The sequence below is a fragment of the Vidua macroura genome, chromosome 6, assembly GCF_024509145.1.
Source record: "Vidua macroura isolate BioBank_ID:100142 chromosome 6, ASM2450914v1, whole genome shotgun sequence".
Classification (NCBI taxonomy): Eukaryota; Metazoa; Chordata; class Aves; order Passeriformes; family Viduidae; genus Vidua; species Vidua macroura.
This window is the reverse complement of record NC_071576.1, coordinates 46,178,006-46,195,636: the sequence shown is the minus strand read 5'-3', so window position 1 is coordinate 46,195,636 and position 17,631 is coordinate 46,178,006. Positions and strand designations below refer to the sequence as shown.

The 17,631-nt window shown below is 42.1% G+C and overlaps 1 protein-coding gene across 12 annotated transcripts in view; it reads left to right on the top strand.

Annotated features, from left to right (window-relative positions):
- BRSK2 (BR serine/threonine kinase 2) overlaps positions 1-17,631 on the top strand; it is a 303,411-nt gene that overhangs the window by 184,696 nt on the left and 101,084 nt on the right. For all 12 annotated transcript variants that reach the window (XM_053979419.1, XM_053979418.1, XM_053979417.1 and 9 more), the window contains exon 3: positions 12,959-13,044. In XM_053979419.1, coding sequence (XP_053835394.1) covers positions 12,959-13,044 — 86 coding nt within the window. The remainder of the gene's footprint in view (positions 1-12,958; positions 13,045-17,631) is intronic.

Sequence of the window (17,631 nt, the reverse complement as noted above, 5' to 3'; positions counted from 1 at the left end):
TGCCAAATAGGACTTCTGGTAAAATGCACACTCACCCATGAAGGCAATCTCCTCAGGTCATCTGAAAATCCTTTTGGTTGAATAAACAGTACAAGGGAGAAAACATTAGGCTGGGCGGGCTGCTTCTGGCCTACATTCAAAATTCAAATTCATTCATTCATGTAAACCCTCTGCAGATTCTTGCAGTCCTGTGTCACCTCTGAGGTCCTGGGTTCTCTTGAAACATCAGACCCTTCTCATAGAAAGGAAACTTGCTGAAAACTGGGTGTTTCAGGTAGATCCTCAGGTCCAAAGGAGACCACCATCAGAGTGATCCCATTAAAGAGCTGATTGGAAGTGCTGGCTTCCATTTGGAGTCCTGAAGAATATCCACACCTGTGATGGAAAAGCATGAGGAAGGGCCATTACAGTTAAGATCAAAGAGAGGACACAGCTATGTACTACACATTTTCTTTCTCTCTCCAGTGAACATTGCCTTATTTGAAAATATTCAGAATACTTTTAAGGAAGAGCTTAAAAAAGGGAAAAAAATATTTTTTCATCTTTTGCTTATTTCAGATATAAAGAACTGCTTCATATTTCCTTAATAAGAGTGTATCAGAGCTTTCTGTATATTTTCTGTAAATGAAGCTTTGCTCATTTGTTTGATGGTAGAACTGACAAACTCAGGCCTTCAGTAGGTAGGTAGCAGCCTCCTCTCCTGTGGGCTTTACATGACTGATCTTTTGCAGATCATGAGCAAGATAAGGGATTAGAGAGACACATGAGAGCTCCAGGGATCTTGGTAAGCCTGGAGAGTGCTGAATTATACCCTGTGGAGACATCTCAGATTTCTCAAACAGGTCACTGTTCTCATAGAAGGAAGAGGAATGACAGTAAATGAAGACATGTCCAAAGGAATCTCATCAAAAAAGTAGCTTTGCAAAATGCATGTTTAATGGGTCAGAAGTAAAGACTATCCCCATTTCCTGGTTGGCCACCAAAAACACTCACATTGGCCACCATTTCCAACTAAATATGTTACTCTCCAATAGATTTGCTAGAACTTGCAAGGTGATTTTTTTCTCACTTCCTTTCATCACTTCTCTGTCTTTTATTGCTTTTATTGCTATACAGTCATGGCATAGACTAAGCATTCACTTCAAACACTTTCTTGAAATGGAAGTAAAACATTTTCTACAAGTTCCAAGTCCCCAGCCATCCTGAAGGGAACATGGAAAATGTGTGGAAAATAGCCAGCAAAATCACTCTTGCCTTAGGAAAAAAAGTAGTTAACAATGTGGAAACTATTTGGAAAAATTAGCAAGAATAAAAATGCAAAACCAGAGGAGGAATAGTAAAAAAAAGGGTTCTCAGTCTCTAGGATTTCACAGAATGTGGTTGTTTCTATGTGGCTTCTGTGGTACTATAAGGAATGCACTCTAAAATAAAGAAGAGGCTCCTAGTTTAGATGTGTAACATTGCCCTACTCTAAATACAGGAACATGTGGGTAGCAGAATAATACAGGACAGGACAAAACTGTGGATAAACCCTCAAGTTATCCTCACTTGGCATGGAGTAAGACTGTTACCAAGGAAGGGAAAAACTCTGTTTAACGGTTATGCAGATCTCTGCAGGGAAGAGGGATGGCCTCCTAAAATCACCACAATTCCTTACCAACTGCTGGTACTTTGGGTTCTGTATGGTGCAAGGAGAGCACTTCTGTGCTAATTTCCTCACAAATACATTTGCATAAGCCAGGATTCAACACGTGAACCTCACAGCACAGGCACTGTTTCCTCATATCTGAGGTTACTGCTGGGCTTCCTCAGCATGGCATCCGCCTCAGCAAGATTTTGGTTGCTTTTTTGTCTGTCCTGTGTTTGTGTGGGAGGCAGTATAAGCTTGGGGAAAAGGCTTTCTCCATTGGAAAGAAGGGAGCTATTTATGTCCCCAATAAAGAGAGGTAATTGGTTTTCCTTTCTGCAGAGAGAGGATGACATGAACAGCATCCTTTGCTGACTAATGAATGTGATCTCTTGAAGAAAACACTGAAAGGTTGGGGTGGGAGGGGGTTACATCTGGCTGAGCTGTCCATTTCAAATATTGCTGGTTTCAAATTTAGCCTGCCATCTTCTCAGCAAAATGTTTGTGAGCACTTCACGATCTGCACATACATATATTTTAAAGTATTTGGCAAGTGCAAGGGAGTTTGAATTAGATTGTGAAAGCAGGATGCCTGTATATGTGCCAAGGCATCCCAAGGTGTACAGGCCTAAGGTGGTATGATTTAAGTGAGCCCCAGTTTTCAAATTCTCATCTTTTTTTCTAGAATGCATTCTCTGCCGCTTTCAGGAATGACTGGAATAAGCATGTCCATCCAAGTCCACTGTCCTCAGAGAATAAAGTTAATTTGCTAAACGTTGGAACTTTTCTATTGCTTTACCGAAGTAATTTTTGAGTCATTAGCACTTCCTTTAGCAATGTGTTGTCACCTGACTTACCAAAGTGTTGCATCCTATCTTTGCTATTCCTCAAAAGCCAAATAGCTGTGAATTCTGTGTTAGATGTGATACATAGGACAGATACAAAGGAATGGGAAGAGATTCAAATAATGGCACCTAGGTTGACTATTTTGAAGATGCACAACCACAACTTCTTCAGAAATAATAAAAACGCCACCTTCTCAAATTTGAAATGCCTTAATTTCATTGCTCTCCCTGATCTCTATGCAACAATGCTGTGCTGGTGGGTGCATCTGCACTGCAGTACAACACTTGTCACACCAATATAGCTTGTTTTGGAGTGACATGGGTTATTCAAAACCATATTGCAGAAGTGATTGTCACTATGTGGAAAAGCAGACCTGTTTTAGGGTAGGGAATATGTTTGGCTATGGCTTAATGTGCTGAAGCTGAAGAATTCACCATTACAACTTAGAATGGCTCTGAAATACTGCAGGCACACACTCATTAATAGAAAGGCAGGCCTCATATTACGAGACCCATCTCTAGAGACCTAGAACTTAAAGATGGAATTTGCCAATCATTACTGGTTGGCTCTGTTCTCAATTAGTAGTAAGAGTCCCACGAACTTTGAGATAAGGAGATAGGTCAGTGCCAAGTACTTCTGAAAGTCTGACCTGACTGAATAATGTATTGGAAAACATAATGAAGATGTGACAAATTATTGTATTCAGCACCAGAGCATATGCTGGATATGGCCAGAGGTGTCTTAAGTCCTCATTTCCTAAGTAGGTTCAGACAATGAGGAAAAGGAAAGACAGCTTATCCCCATCACTTGTTTTGAGATGCTCGAGAAACTATCTTTACAATGTTGTTTGTAAACGTTGCTTACCAAGAGGCTTCTTGATCCTGATATTGATGTTGATAGTCTGCAAGATGTCATCAGCACCTCCAGCAATAAGGGACTGGTGTGTGATGAGAAGGATATGAGAAGAGCAGAGATAAATTAACTGAGAAATAAAATGTTCCTTTGTTGCTGTCTTTGATCTCTTAACTCCCAGCTGTGAGAGATCCTGGTTGCTGATGGCAGCAATGGACTAATTTTCTGCAGCTTCTGTTGCTTGTACAAAACAGGAAGATGTTGTCTTCACTGAGGGGAGTACAAGTCTTGCTGTAATGTCTTCTGTTGCAGGCTGAACCTGAGGAGAGGCAGGGAGTGAGCACAGGCAGCCTCAAGACTGAGGCAAAATAGGCCATTTTATTTCCTTTTCTCCTCTCTCTTTCTGTCTCTTGCTTTGTACTTCAATTCCTGCCTTATTAGTCATTCTTTTCAAGATTAAAGCCCAATGGAAAGCTCCCAGACAGTGCTGCTGTTTTTGCTGTATCCCTGATGTGATGGAAGAGGTGACAGGCACCACAGACAAAGCTGTTGTGTCAGGGTTAGCATCATTGTGAAAGCTTGTGCCTTTTCACTAAACTGAGGTGCAGTAGGTGAGGGAGGGGAAAGAATTATGACAAGCCATTTAACTGTCCCCCAGTAGTTTACTCCTGACCTGGAGCAGAGACTGAGGCCACTAATTTTGTTGTGTGAGTCACCAGAGCTGAGAGAACAGGCTTTGAGCTCATGTGCTATTGGCTACATCCAAACAGGTAGCCAAGAGATAAAGATATTAAGAGTTTACTGCTGATTTCCCATGCTGTTCAGCCCAGCTTTGCAAGATATGAAAAAATATGCTTGTGATTGAGGTGGATCTCCAAGAAAAAGTTAAAATCCCTCATCCAGACTATCCCGTGAGCAGGATGGCTAGAACTGAAGCACTGGTTCGTGCCATTACAGAGATACACCAGATATGGTCATGTCACCAGAGAGTCACACTGGGGGCAGAATTCTGGACAAAGCAGACTGATTTTTTATCACAGATAAGAAGAAGTATTTCTTGGGATCAGTCAGTTCTTGGGTGTCCCTAAGATGGAATGGACATAGAAGTACCAATGCAGAGCTGGTGCATGTGAGGTGGGAGCTGCTATTTATGCTGCAGGGTGGTAGAAACCATTGGCATTCTTCTGCTGGGGCAGCAGAATTGGGCTAGAGGGTTGCTTGGCCTCCCTGAGTAGCCAGCCACTGGCTCCACACTTTGGCAGGAAGTCAGCTGTTGATGCCTCTGCCTGCAGCTGCCGGGCCTCCCCTCAAGGCTCCCTCTTAATTGCAAAGCAAAGTGCAAACATGAACTCTGTGAATATGTGTTGCCCTTGGCCTTTTCACAGTTCCTGGATGAGGTCCATGCTGCTGTTTGTCTGGGATAGTGTCCCTCTGGGAGATGCAGTTGTGTTTCAACACCATATTTTGGAAACAAAGGGGTGAGCTGTGGGTTGGTTCAGACTCTGCTTCTGTGACTGCCAGCTGTGAGGGACTACTGGGCTGGAGGATCCCTTCCAGACATCAGCTGTTAGTATCTCACTAAGTTTATTAATTCAGCTGAAATGAGATCCTAATAGACAAATACATAGAAATATCTGTCTAAAGAGTTAAGGGGCAACCAAAAGTGAATGACAGGAGAATAGAGCAGAATAACAAAATAATAACAAAAATCTTATTATCTGTTTTCCACTCTTTGAAATCAATTATGTTGTTTAGCTTGCTGTGGAGAAGGGCAAGGCAGGGACGGAGTCTGGCATTCTGCCTCCAATCTCTGCAGAGCTCCAGCTGTTCTGCCCTCTCCTGGAGCATTATTTCTTCTTAGGGAACCAGAGATGGCCATTAAGGAAAGATGTAGAGAAGGGAATAACAGCAATCCCATTGATTGCTTCTGGAAAAGTATTACAGAAAATGTAAAGGACATTTGTGTAAGACAATGCCAAAAAGCTAAACAAGACCAGTGTGACTAATGGAGAAAAAGAGGTTAATTGAGACGTATAGGAAATGGTAGAGAAGTCATCCTTTGAAGCTTTTCCAAAACTGTCTTTTAAATTTCTCTTCCTGTTGATGGTGGACTCCCTCAAGGATCCAGTCCATGGTACAGTCAGCATCACTTCACTGTCTCAGTCCCATTCCTAGGTGCTCTTGGGAACCCCTCTGCCTTATCATATCCTCAACCAATGCTCTCAGAAGCTCCACACTATATTTTTGGCAGAACATTTTGCTGTGCTGTGCTATACTGACGCCTTTGTGCTTGCCCATATTTCATTAATGGGATTCAGCATCTCCTACATTCTCCACACACTCTTTGGCTCCAGCATTCCAGAGTTATGTTTGGTATTGCCCATATTAAATCTGTGATGTCTCAAATAATACAAGAAGTTCTGCACCTGTATTATTTGAAGCTGAACTCTCCATACCCCTTAATTTTACAGCTTTTATCTCTGTGGGGAGTGACTGTTTTTCTGTAGCTTAGCATAGCAGCCCACAAGGCATTAAGTGTTCAGGGCTGCACCTTCTCTCTTCAGAAGAAGTAACTTCTGGGGGAAAATTACTTGTGAATTGCACTGCTTTCCTACACGGGGCCATATACACCCCTGAAATGAGCTCAGCATATATTTGTATACAGGCTGCCCAGGGAAGTGGTCACAGCACCAAGCCTGACAGAGTTCAAGAAGCATTTGGGCAGTACTCTCAGGGACATGGTGCGACTCTTGGGGTGTCCTGTGTAGGGCCTGGAGTTGGACTTAAGGACCCTTGGGGGCCTCTTCCAACTCAGGTTATTCTTTGATTCTGTGCTTTGCTGAGGGGAGTAGAGTTACAGCTCTGCATTTGGGGTGAGCACTGTAGATGTGGCATGGCAAGGAGGGCTGCACACAGGACAGGGACTGTGTGCTGCTTTAGAGCAGCGGTTGCCAGTGTTCACACAGACTTGGCTGTGGCTGCTGCGTGGGGCTGGCAGGTTTCTCATAAATGCCAGGCTGGGTGCACACGAGTTATAGAAAGCACAGTGTACATTAACATAAAAAAAACAGGATAAGGAGGGAAAAAGAAAGGCAAGTCAAAGATTAGGTTATTTCTCTTGTAGAGTGGCTGCAGATTTATGACCTGTGTCCTGCGCTCCTCGGCGATGGCAGCCAGGATGTGCCACTCACTGAAGGTGGCAGGAGGCACAGGGAGGCTATTTGCCTTCCAGTGAAAGGGACCTATTCTGCTGACTGCTGGCAGAGACTTGTGTGTCAGTCACTCGTTAGCTGTGTACCACTGAGCAACAGATAATCTCAAGTGCTGAATGAATAAATCCACTCCTTGTCAGCTCCCATTAGTGTCTCTTGCATGAAGCCCTGATGCTTCTTAAAGCAGCATACGCTGCAGATAAGTCAAAGTGCCATGTTTACTTGGGAGCTGATGGCATAGCCCTGAGGAACACAGCAGGTGTTAACTACAGAGTTAAACCATGACGTTCCTGGGTAGGATTTTCCATGGCTGGATAACCTGTAGGATCTGTCCCTTCAAGACCTTGGAATCTGTGTGTCAGGCCAGGCCATGAATCCTATTGTGGATGTGCATTGGCAACAGCAGAAAGGAATTCCAAGAAAATTAACACAGTATCCATCCAGGCAACTTCATACTCTCAGACTTTATGCTAAATTTTGAAATTCAGTGGAGCTTTAAGAGTTGCAGTTTGAAGGGACAAGCAGAAACTGACATTTTGGTATAATACTAGTTTGTGGAAAGTAAATTTCCCTCCTAAAGCTTCATGGTATAGAAGTCTGCATATGCAAATTTTAAAATCAAATATGCATGCCACTTGCTTCTCACACATACCTATTTTCATTTTCATTTATGGGAAAATAGCTTTGAGAAACACATATGCAAACAAAAATTGTGGTGGAATAAGCCCATAATAGAGCCTTCAGTAAAATGAGGAATTGCTTAGCTTTCCAGTAATTTTGTCTGTTTGTTGTAAGTATTTTGTAGAGCATTGTCTAGCTGTCTGATTCTATGGAGATCTAAGTCTAGTTTTCCCCCTCATTTATCCACTTTTTGTAACATCTTCTTGTAATTACTAGTACTTAACAGAAAACCTGAATTCATGTTAAAACATTTAATTAGTCAAAATTGTGTAATAGAAGATTTCTTCCAGATACCACTTAATGATCATTAGAAGGTCTGATTCAAATCCCACTTAAGTCGATTGATGTCTTTTGTTGACTTCAATACATTTTGAATCTGGCTCAGTATATTCAGAAATGTGAGGTTAATGGCTACAACAGTAGCAAGAAATACTCCCCACAGATGCACAACTTTCATGGTCCTCCATTTGCATTCATAATAAACTACTGAATAAGTTTTGGATAAAGGTAATGAAAGGTCATTTTACCAAAAAAAAATCAGCCGAATTCAGAGCTGTAGAAGAAGATACTTTAATGTTTAATCACTTAAACCCTGATATTTTTCCACTTCAACTCTATTTAAGCTCCCATAGAAATTGTGGATCCAACTGATATAATGCATTAGATGTTTTGGTATTGCTTAGATCTGGTAATGGCTTATCTGTTTGGAGGAATGATGTCCCATCACAGCAGTGGTGACTCTATAGGGCATAATGGGCTTGCAGTTACTTGCTGTATAAAGCCATTTATGCTTTAATGCTGTTCTCTCCCAATTTCAGAAGTAGCCTATTTCTGTAATTATGGGCAAGAGTGAACAGGTGACCTAGACAGTCTTCACCAAAGCCAGGCATTTTTCACCATTTTTAACTTTCAGTCCCACATAACATAAAAGCATAAGTACCAAATTAATAAAACCCCAGGTATTTTGCTGTGAAATTCTGCTATGGCAGGAACACAGACTTTTCAGAGAACCTAATATTAATTTTTTCCTATAAGATGCCTTTGGTTTTGCCACTTCAACTCAGTGAAATACCAGAGTGATTTACTCTGCTTTCTGTGCCCTCATCATGGAAATGCAAATTACTGCACAGCAGGCCAGACATTAGAGAAAGTAGGTGCTCTGGTACAAGGCTTCCAACCTGAGTTCTAGCCTAAGAAGTTGGACAAGCAGCCAAATCTCTGCATCCTTTGAAGTTCATTCTGAGTGTAGAGAATTCTGAATTCAGGAAAGATCATGTCCTGGATGAGTTTCTTGTAACTCAGGGACAGCCATGAGTTCTGAAAACTATTTCATTAGTTACCTCAAAGTAGGGTCAACATTAGAGAGAGCTTGATTTTCACAAGAAAACCTACCACGCCTTCCCTCCCTGCACCATTTTGCTCTGTGAGCAGGGAAAACAGTATAACATGTTTGCATCCTGCAGGGCTTTGCTGCCCTTCCCCATTTCTGCAGCTCTGGAATTCCTTCTCAAGCCAGCGTTTTGAGCCATATGGGAGCTATGGATGCTAATGGAGAAAGAGAGGGCTTTCTGGTGTGCTGCTGGTGAGCTTCAAAGCTTCCAAGGAGATATGTCATCTGCTGTCCCCCAGCTTTTTGCATGTAGGCGTGCTTTGAAAAACTGCTACCAATAGCTGTTGCGTAGTGCTTGCACAGGTTTGATAGATAAAATACAGCCTGGTAACATGAGACAGCTGTGAGCCTCATTTTTCAAGGAGCAGATGGGTCGTGAGTGACCCAATAGCTACTGAGCTAATGAATGCAAGAGAAAAGGAAAATTTCCTTCTTCACTGAGACAAACTATCAGGCTCCCTTGACCTGCCTTCCTTGCCTTCTTAGTGAATTAACACTGTGTGTGCCTGACTCAAAAGGCAAGACAGCAGAGCATTTGCTGCCAGTGCCAATTTGCTACAAGATGGGCTTAAACCAGAGACATGTGATTTCGTCTGGGGGAGAATGACAGTGAAGTAGAGATGGAGGAGAGGGATGCAAAGTATTGTATGATTCCTCTATGGGTCACATTGCTCCCATGTTGCACTTTGTCATTAGCTGAATCACTGTAGCATCCTGTCAAATCAACCTCCTGCACAGATTTTTAGAACCTCTAATTGGCACCTTCATGGCACCTGCACAGCTACATGTTACCAGTGTGTCTCCTTTTGCCCTGCATAGCCTTTCACAGCTGTTTCTCCCAGTTTCAAGGCACAGTCAGTAGCCCACCACGGCATGAGGCAACCCTGGCTTTGGTTGGGATCCTGTGATGTGACCCAGTATTCATGTAACAGAAAAGGTTTGCTTTATTCCTTTCTCTTTTAACCATTAGGCAAATGTTTGTCCATGTTTCCTGTTTATCACAGGCTCTGAGCCTCCCTAGACAGGCTATTCTGAGCTTGCCCTGCTTTCTGATAATTGCATGTGCATTAAAGTAAACACCCCTGCAGGGTTTCTCCTCTCCCCTGTCCTTGCCAGCTCGGAGCTGGACAGCATTCCATGGCTTGCAAACACAGGACTGTGCAAAAAGAAGGCATGCCAGGGGCTGGCAAAGCTCTGGGGAAAGAGGGCAAAGCTGCATGCTATTTCAGGCCTCTCTTATTTTGCTAATGAGTTCAGATACCTCTCCTTTCCTAGCAACATGATGGCTCCTACATCCTCCTGAGCCGTGCATCAGTGATATTGCTATTGAGATCTACAGTCTGTGTCCAACCCGTATCAATTAATGGATTCTTTGTAGGCATATAAAAAATTACCAGGATCCAGGGGAGTCACCCATCAGTACTGACTGCAGCAATAATTCTGAGAAGGTGGTCTGTTGCATATTTCTCTGAATTCTTGTCTTGCTTTAAAAGGACAAAGAGGCAGGACACTGCTGTAAGATTTTTTGAGGATGAGCTTTATCACACTGCTGTTTAGAGAACTGGGAATCTCTAGATCCTAAAATAATACAACCATTAGTATCTTGTGCCTCTACATAGGGCAAAGTCCTGGACTACGAGAAGTACAGTAATGACGTTTTTCCTTCATAAATGCCCAAGGGCATTACTTGAACGTCTTACTTGAGATAAGTAGATCAGTTTTGTCCTTGGTTTACAGATAGAAGAGGTAGCAGACTGGAAAGCTGACTGGCATAGACAGCACACCACTGAGCTGAACACACTGCAGTCAAATACTGCCAGGCACATCAAAACAGATGCTCTCTACATACCTGGCTTGAAATTGAGACCCCAAACTGTATTTCCTTTTAGGATTTAGTTCCCAGGAATTTAAAAATATGCATAGAACCTTTTACACTCACACACTTATGGTGAAAGAAAAACAACTTGGGTTAATTATTTTCACTTGGTTCCTAGAGTAAATCTGTATGTCATAAGTAGATACTGCTTTTCTATTCTGATTGTCTGTTACCAAACCTAGCCCACACAATGCTGTAGCTGAATTCCCTCTTCCAAGTGGTAGCCATAAGTCACTGCCTCTTCTCATGCTGTAGGACAGTAACCAAGCTGGACTCTGACTGTATGCTGCCATCCATCACTCACTTGATCTGAACTTACATTGGCACTGAACCAACCGAGAGGTTTCTCTGAAGTGAAATGCCAATGCAGTTACACAGCCCGTCTGCAGGGAGTTTTATTTTTCATAGGAATACTGGGGTTATCCTTGTCATAGCTAGTGCACTGGTCACATTCCCCATGAAATACCTGTACTACCCCATCCAAAAGTAACTTTGTTGGAGTTGCAGTTTCTGAGCAGCTGACGTACATGTTGCTGATGCTGAATCTCAGTACTACTGGGAGAGTGTTGTGAGAGTGGGTGCTTCTTCTGTTTTGTTTTTCCTCCTTTTTGAAGCAAATCCAACTTTTATCAATTATAGGGTTGAACAAGCCCTCTGCAAATATTAGTGCATATCTTGTAAGAGAGAAGAGTAACAGGTCTTTTTGAAGAGGAGGCAAAAAATTGAATAAACTAGCTACCCCTGGGTCTATGGTGAAATAGCTGAACAGTTGAAACCTACCCAGCTTTTGTTTCCTGTTTGTATAAGTAGCTTTCATCAGAGTGCTGGTCATGAGTAAGTTAACACCCACAGACCTGTCACCATCAAGCACTGTATCCTAGCAGTTCTGGCAGTGCTGAACTGCATACATACATGTTTAACTGCATTCCCCACTTCTCTGAAGGAGCTATTTTCAGAGATCCCAAGTGTGGAAGTGGAATCTCTCAGATGACTTTTGACTCTGCAGAGAGGAATAAGTGTCTTTGAAAGACTGAGATTGGCACAAATATACTTTCTTCCATCCTGGTATGTGAGGAAGGCTAAGGATGATGCAGTGCAAAAGTTGCTTTTGCTGTTTTTATGTGGTGCTGTAGAGGAAGAGAGATCTGGGGTGATAACCAACATGGTGGGAAATCCTCCTCTGCATGGTGCTGCAAACTACCACTTTCTAATTTCCTGCAGAGTATCCTACTGGCATTCAGGTAAAGTTGTCTATGTTCAGGCTTAGTCGAGGATGTTCTCTCAGGAAGTTAAAGGACATCAAGAACTAAAGGTGTACTGGGGCAAGTTCCTAATTACTCATCTGCTCCCTGCAGGGGAGACATTAAGGGATGGTTTTGTAGTTTGTTCATGGTTTGTTTGTCAGTATAGCAGCTCTGGGACAATCAGTTATTTAAAGGACTGGAAAAAATTCTACCTGGTTGTCCTTGTTTGCTTCTTTAGGTCTTTTTCCTGCTTTTGTGGATTCCTTGAAATTTGGCATGCCCAACTGTGCAATGCTTTCACTGCATCTTGTTGCAGAGTTTATTTCACATACCCAGAGTCTCTGCAGTGCTACATTAACTCCCTTCAACTTAGCCTAGGTCAAATCAGATCAGTTACAGTGTGGTTTCGAGCAGCTAAGTGATTTTGCTAACAGCTGAGGAATTGCACTGACTCCATCTCTAATGAATACCCTTAGTGGTCATGATACAAATTTTGCGTGAGAACAGGGCTTGCACTAATTACTGGGACTTAGTCACAACTTGTTAACTCAGCACTGAAAACATGCTCTTGGAAGTAGCCACACTTGGGCGGACTGGGAATTGAGGGAAAGCACAGTCTTGCACTTAAGGCTCTGAACACTGCATCTCCAGTAATCTGGTTTAATTTCTTGTTCTGCCTTGTACTTCTTATGTAACATTTTATATTTCTTTCCCTTTCTGCACCTCAGTTCTGGAGCTATAAAATCACACTGCTGTATATCTTCTCCCCTACATGCATGGCAAGTTCTTCAGGATGGGGATTTTCTAACATTAATTGAGTATGCAGTTTGTAGAGCAGCCACACCTGTGGCTGTGGGAGGTCAGGAGAGCCCTCCATGACATCTTAGTGTTTCTGTACTTTGAGAATACGTCATTGGCTTTGGATTGTGAGGCAGGAGCAGCCTTGAATGTTCATGTAACTCCCACAGCTAATTTTCTGTGGTAGATTTGGGACTTTACTTTCAACCTTGAAATTTTGCTGGTTTTCAGTTCTGCAGGGCAAGGAGTGCTGAGGCTGAATAAATTGAATTTTTCTTAAATTATGTGAGTGACACATTGTTACAATTTTCCGTATCCTCTGCATATGAGGAGGAGTGGAAAATTGATAAATGGGAAGAAAATGTGTGACAATACCTAATGTATTCTAAGACCAAGCTTCTAATCTTCTCTGTTTCTTTTTGTTTCTTCCAGGTGGAGCGGGAAATAGCCATCCTGAAGTTGATAGAACATCCCCATGTTTTAAAGCTGCATGACGTTTACGAAAATAAAAAATATTTGTAGGTATTAATGGCTTTTGCCAGAGAAAGGGAAATGGAAGGAGGGAGGGAGATCAGGGTTTTGGAACTTGGTAACATTTCTGAAAGAATGGAACAGTTGTGCTTTCACCCTCTGCTGGTGTCTGTGTGATATTTGGTATTTGGATAAGGAATGAACACTCATTATTTCCCTGGCTTTTCTCATGTTCTTTCCTGTACTTTCATGGATTCATTAAGGAAAATTTATCATTGTCCAACCATTAACCTACTGCTGCCATATCCACCACTAAATCATGCTCCCAAGTGCCACGTCCACGTGTTTTTTTAACACTTCCACGAATGATGATTCTACTACTTCCTGGACAGCCTGTTTCAATGCCTGACCACCCTTTCAGTGAAGAAATTGTTCCTAATATCCAATCCAAACCTTCCCTAGTGTGATTGAAGGCCATTTCTTCTCATCCTGTCACTTTTTAATTGGGACAGGAGACTGACCCCCACCTGGCTACAGCCTCCATTCAGCAAGCTCCCCCCGAGCTTGCTTTTCTCCAGGCCAAACATATTGACTCCATCAGCCACTCCTCACAGGACTTGTGTCCTAGACCCTTCATTGTCCTTCCCTGGACATTCTCCAGCACCTCAATATCTTTCCTGGAGTGAGCCTTTACTTATAAGAATTATATGCTGTTTCTTTTCCTACTTAAAATAGAAGAAAGAGGACAAACCAATGTTTTCTCTGAAATAGCAAGAGAGAATAAAAGCTTGTACCTGTAAGATCTGGAACCATTTTGAATCAAAGCTGTAACAGACTTAGAGTAGATAATTTGGATAACCTCCTTTGTCTAACAGTTTTCATTGAAACGCTCAACTCTTATGAAAAGTGTTTTAAATTTTCTCCATCAGCAACAGATTTTGGTTTTAAAGGCCACTGTAGTCCCATGATGGTTCTGCAGTGACAGTTATGTAGCAAAGCTTTTTTTTTTTAAGATTTTTTTTTCTCCATATTATTTCCAGTGCCAGATAGAGACGTTGTCCACAGACAATCACTTTAGCTTGATTTAGGGCACTAAATATGTTGTATCTGTTGTCAGACAAACAGGCCACATTAATCGTGACACAACAGGACAAAAATCAATGTTCTCCAAATAGAAAAGGGTGACCCTGTAGGGAACTCTGCTATTTCCAGCTTTTTAACAGGTTATTACAGGTAGCAGAGAGTGGTTAAAAAAAGATTAAACAGTTTTTAAAAGTCACCATCCACTGGTGACCTCTTTTTAGTGTCTCAACACAAGAGGGGAATGACTGTTTATCCAAAGAAAGTGTGTTGAATAGAGGTAACAGTCCCTCATGGACTATTCATCCAGTCTTGTTGCTGGAGAAATGAATTCCTGTTCTGAGAAGTGAGGCCTCTCTGCCTAAGGGTTAGCTTAGTAGAGCAGGCAGTAATTTCCTTTGGCTTCCCCTCCTCCTTTGGGGAAGAGCCTGCCATCCGTGGTAGAATGCAGTTGCCAGAAAGAGCTCGTGCAGGCGCTGGGTGGAGGCTGGCTCAGATGTTTTCAGAGCTGAATGCTCTGTCCTCAGTGGCATAAATGGTCATAGCTTCATGAAGCCCTGTTTGCTGCAGATGAGGACAGAGACCCAAATCTGCTCTGTGTGCAGACAGGCAGCAAAGGGAAATCAGGCTTTACAGGGAGTATGTTCTCCTTTAATCTGAAAAGAGAGGCAGAGGACATTTTCTCTGTATTCAGGTGAAGGGGGGGGGATGAGACCCCTTTTTTGATTAAAAGAGAGGGAATGTTCTTCTTTGTGATGTTGGTTTCTGTGTTGTGTAACCCTAGGTGCACTCACACAAGTACCCACTCTTGCACAGTGTATGAATACACGCAGAAGAAAGGCCATGAGGGGATGGGCTGTAGAGGTGCTGAAGCTTTCTTCTTGTTCTGAATGCCTGTGAGGCCAGAAGCTGAGCTTTCCTTCTTTACTCCAGAAGACTTGGGGGGGCTATTTTGCTCCTTGTGGAAAGTATCTGGTGCTCAGAGCAGTGGGAATGGTGTTACACTATTATTAAAAAAAAAAAAAAAATACTGCATTTATTGGCAGGAAAGCATCTTCATTATGAAAATCACCTTGAAAAGTAAAGCATCCCATATCTTTAAGCTATGTCTGGATATCCTGGCTTCTAAAACATGCTGGGCTCCAAAGCATGCTTTGCCAATGACCATTTAGCCTTTAACAATCACTAAGTCTGCTTTGTGCTGTAGCTCCTCTGCCTGTAAGATTAAGCTGTCTGCATCCCCCTGCAAAGGCACCAAATCCCTCTGCGGAAAGATACTGACACTGAAAGAACAAATGACTGTTAATTAAGTTTCTTTTTTTTATTAGTCGCTATTTTAAAGAAAGGGCACAATGCAGAGCTTCTGCCAAGCCTCCGTGTTCAAAATTAGAAACAACTGTGGCCTTTGATAAATCTGAGAGGTGGAAGAGAGTGCCTGTGGAGGGGTGAGGTGTTGCAAGTGTGTGGTGGCTGAGAACTGTGTTTGCATGTACCTTCCCAAATAATAAGACACAGTGACCTCTGGTTCTCACCAGCATCAGGAAAGGGATTGCTCTTTGGTTGTGGCAGCACCTTTCCATCATGCATGCCATCCCAGCTCTAGCAGTAGTGGCATGGTTTCAGAGAAGCTCATGAATTATGGGTGATATTTCAGAAGCCAGAGACTAATCACAATGCAGCACTGGGGAGCATTTCCTTGATAACTGTTAATTTCACAAATCATGTTTGACTTTTAGTTTATGATTTAATTTGTGACAAGGGGCTTTGGTTGAGTAGATTCCTAATGCAACCATGAATCAAATCCTTTTTCCACAGTTTATTTAACAGCAAGAATGATTTTTAAAAAATAAGAAGAATCTGTTAGCATATGCGTGTTAGCCAAGCAGTCTTTTTCTGTTTATTTTGGTAGGTTCTTTTTGCCAAGATAGCTATGGATAGATAGGTGGAGATAGCTATGAAATCTATTATTTAATCTCTTTATCCATCATTTCGAGTTGTCTTATTTAGTAAGACTCTGGACTACACATCTAGGTGAGGGGGGGGGAAACAGAGGGCACTGTGGTTCTCTGTAAGTGACATACAGCCTCAGATATATATTGTGTTGGCTAAACGAGCAATATTACTGTCAGTTGAATTATTTCATACTTGTTCTATAATCACACTGATGGCCTTCAAGCAAGACTGGGAGTCCACAGTAACAGATAATTTAGAAATAGCTACAGACAATCAATGCCTCCATCTCTCCCATCATATAATGTCAGTAGACAAAACAGCCAGGATGGGGAGTTCATCCTCCCTTTCTTAAAGATCAAAATGAATCAAAGTGGCCTGGTATGGGGAATGATCAGTGGGCTACCAAAACTTGTGTGTGCACCAGTCAGTTTGACTAAGGAAGTGAAAACAGTCAGGAATTTTAGAGAAAGACAAATCATAGAATCATCACGGAATGGATTGGGTTGGAAGGGACCTTAAACATCATCCAGTTCCACCCCTCCCTTGCCATGGGCAGGGAACCTTTGATTAGACTGGGTTGCTCAGAGCCTCACCCAAGCTGATGTTGAACACTTCCACGGTGGGACATGTACTAAGAGAAGGAGTAAGGCAGTAACAGATAATAACAAAATTTTGGTGTGTTCTGTAATACACACTGGAGGGACACACTCCTTTGGTGATTTCTGCATTGCAGATGAGCTGTGTGAACCTGGGGGATGATCCTCTTTTCTCTGTGCCCTGTATATAAAAGGTCTTTCCTGAGCTGACCCTACACAGAGTTTTATGTACTGTGTTTTATGCTGTACATTCAGCTTTTCTTTGGATCACAGAAAAGCACTTGTCCCCTGTTGGAGGAGCTGTTAGCATGGCAAGCTAAGGGCCATTAGACAGTCCACAGGAGATGGAACTTCCCTCTCCAGAGGGGATTAAGCCAACTGATATAGTTCTGTTGCAGAACTCTCAACAGGGGTGGCCTTATTTGTTTTGATCTCATTTGATTAACTATTTAATTTCAGCTGTCAGGGGCTTGGTGGGGAGGGGAAATAAAATTAAAAAAAAATTGCATATGACCACTCATGCCCTTTTCTTTCAGATTGTAATACTGGTATTTCTTGATTCCCTTTCCATTGATGTCTGTGTATATATATCTGTAAATTTCTACGTCAAGATGCATACAGATATGTGTGGATTTATGATGAATGATTTTCAAATCTTCAACATAAAGAAGATTTAAGATTTCAAATTTTGTGGCAGCATTTATTTTACATGTCTATGTCATCCAATTTGATCAGCATTTTAAGCTGATCAAATCTGTTTTGATCAAATCTGTTTTAAGCTGATCAAATCTGTTTTGAACAGGATCTGTTTTGAGAGGAGTGGACACCAGAGAATTATTCTCTGAAGTGTGCCATGCATTCCTCAGCACCTTTTTCAAATATAAATGTCTTTCTCATCTTTCATCAGTACAATGCTATCACTGGGCAAGTGCCCAAATCTCATTTCAATGTACACAACACATCACCTCCTGATTTCAGAGATGAAGGTGCATCACAATGAGGCAG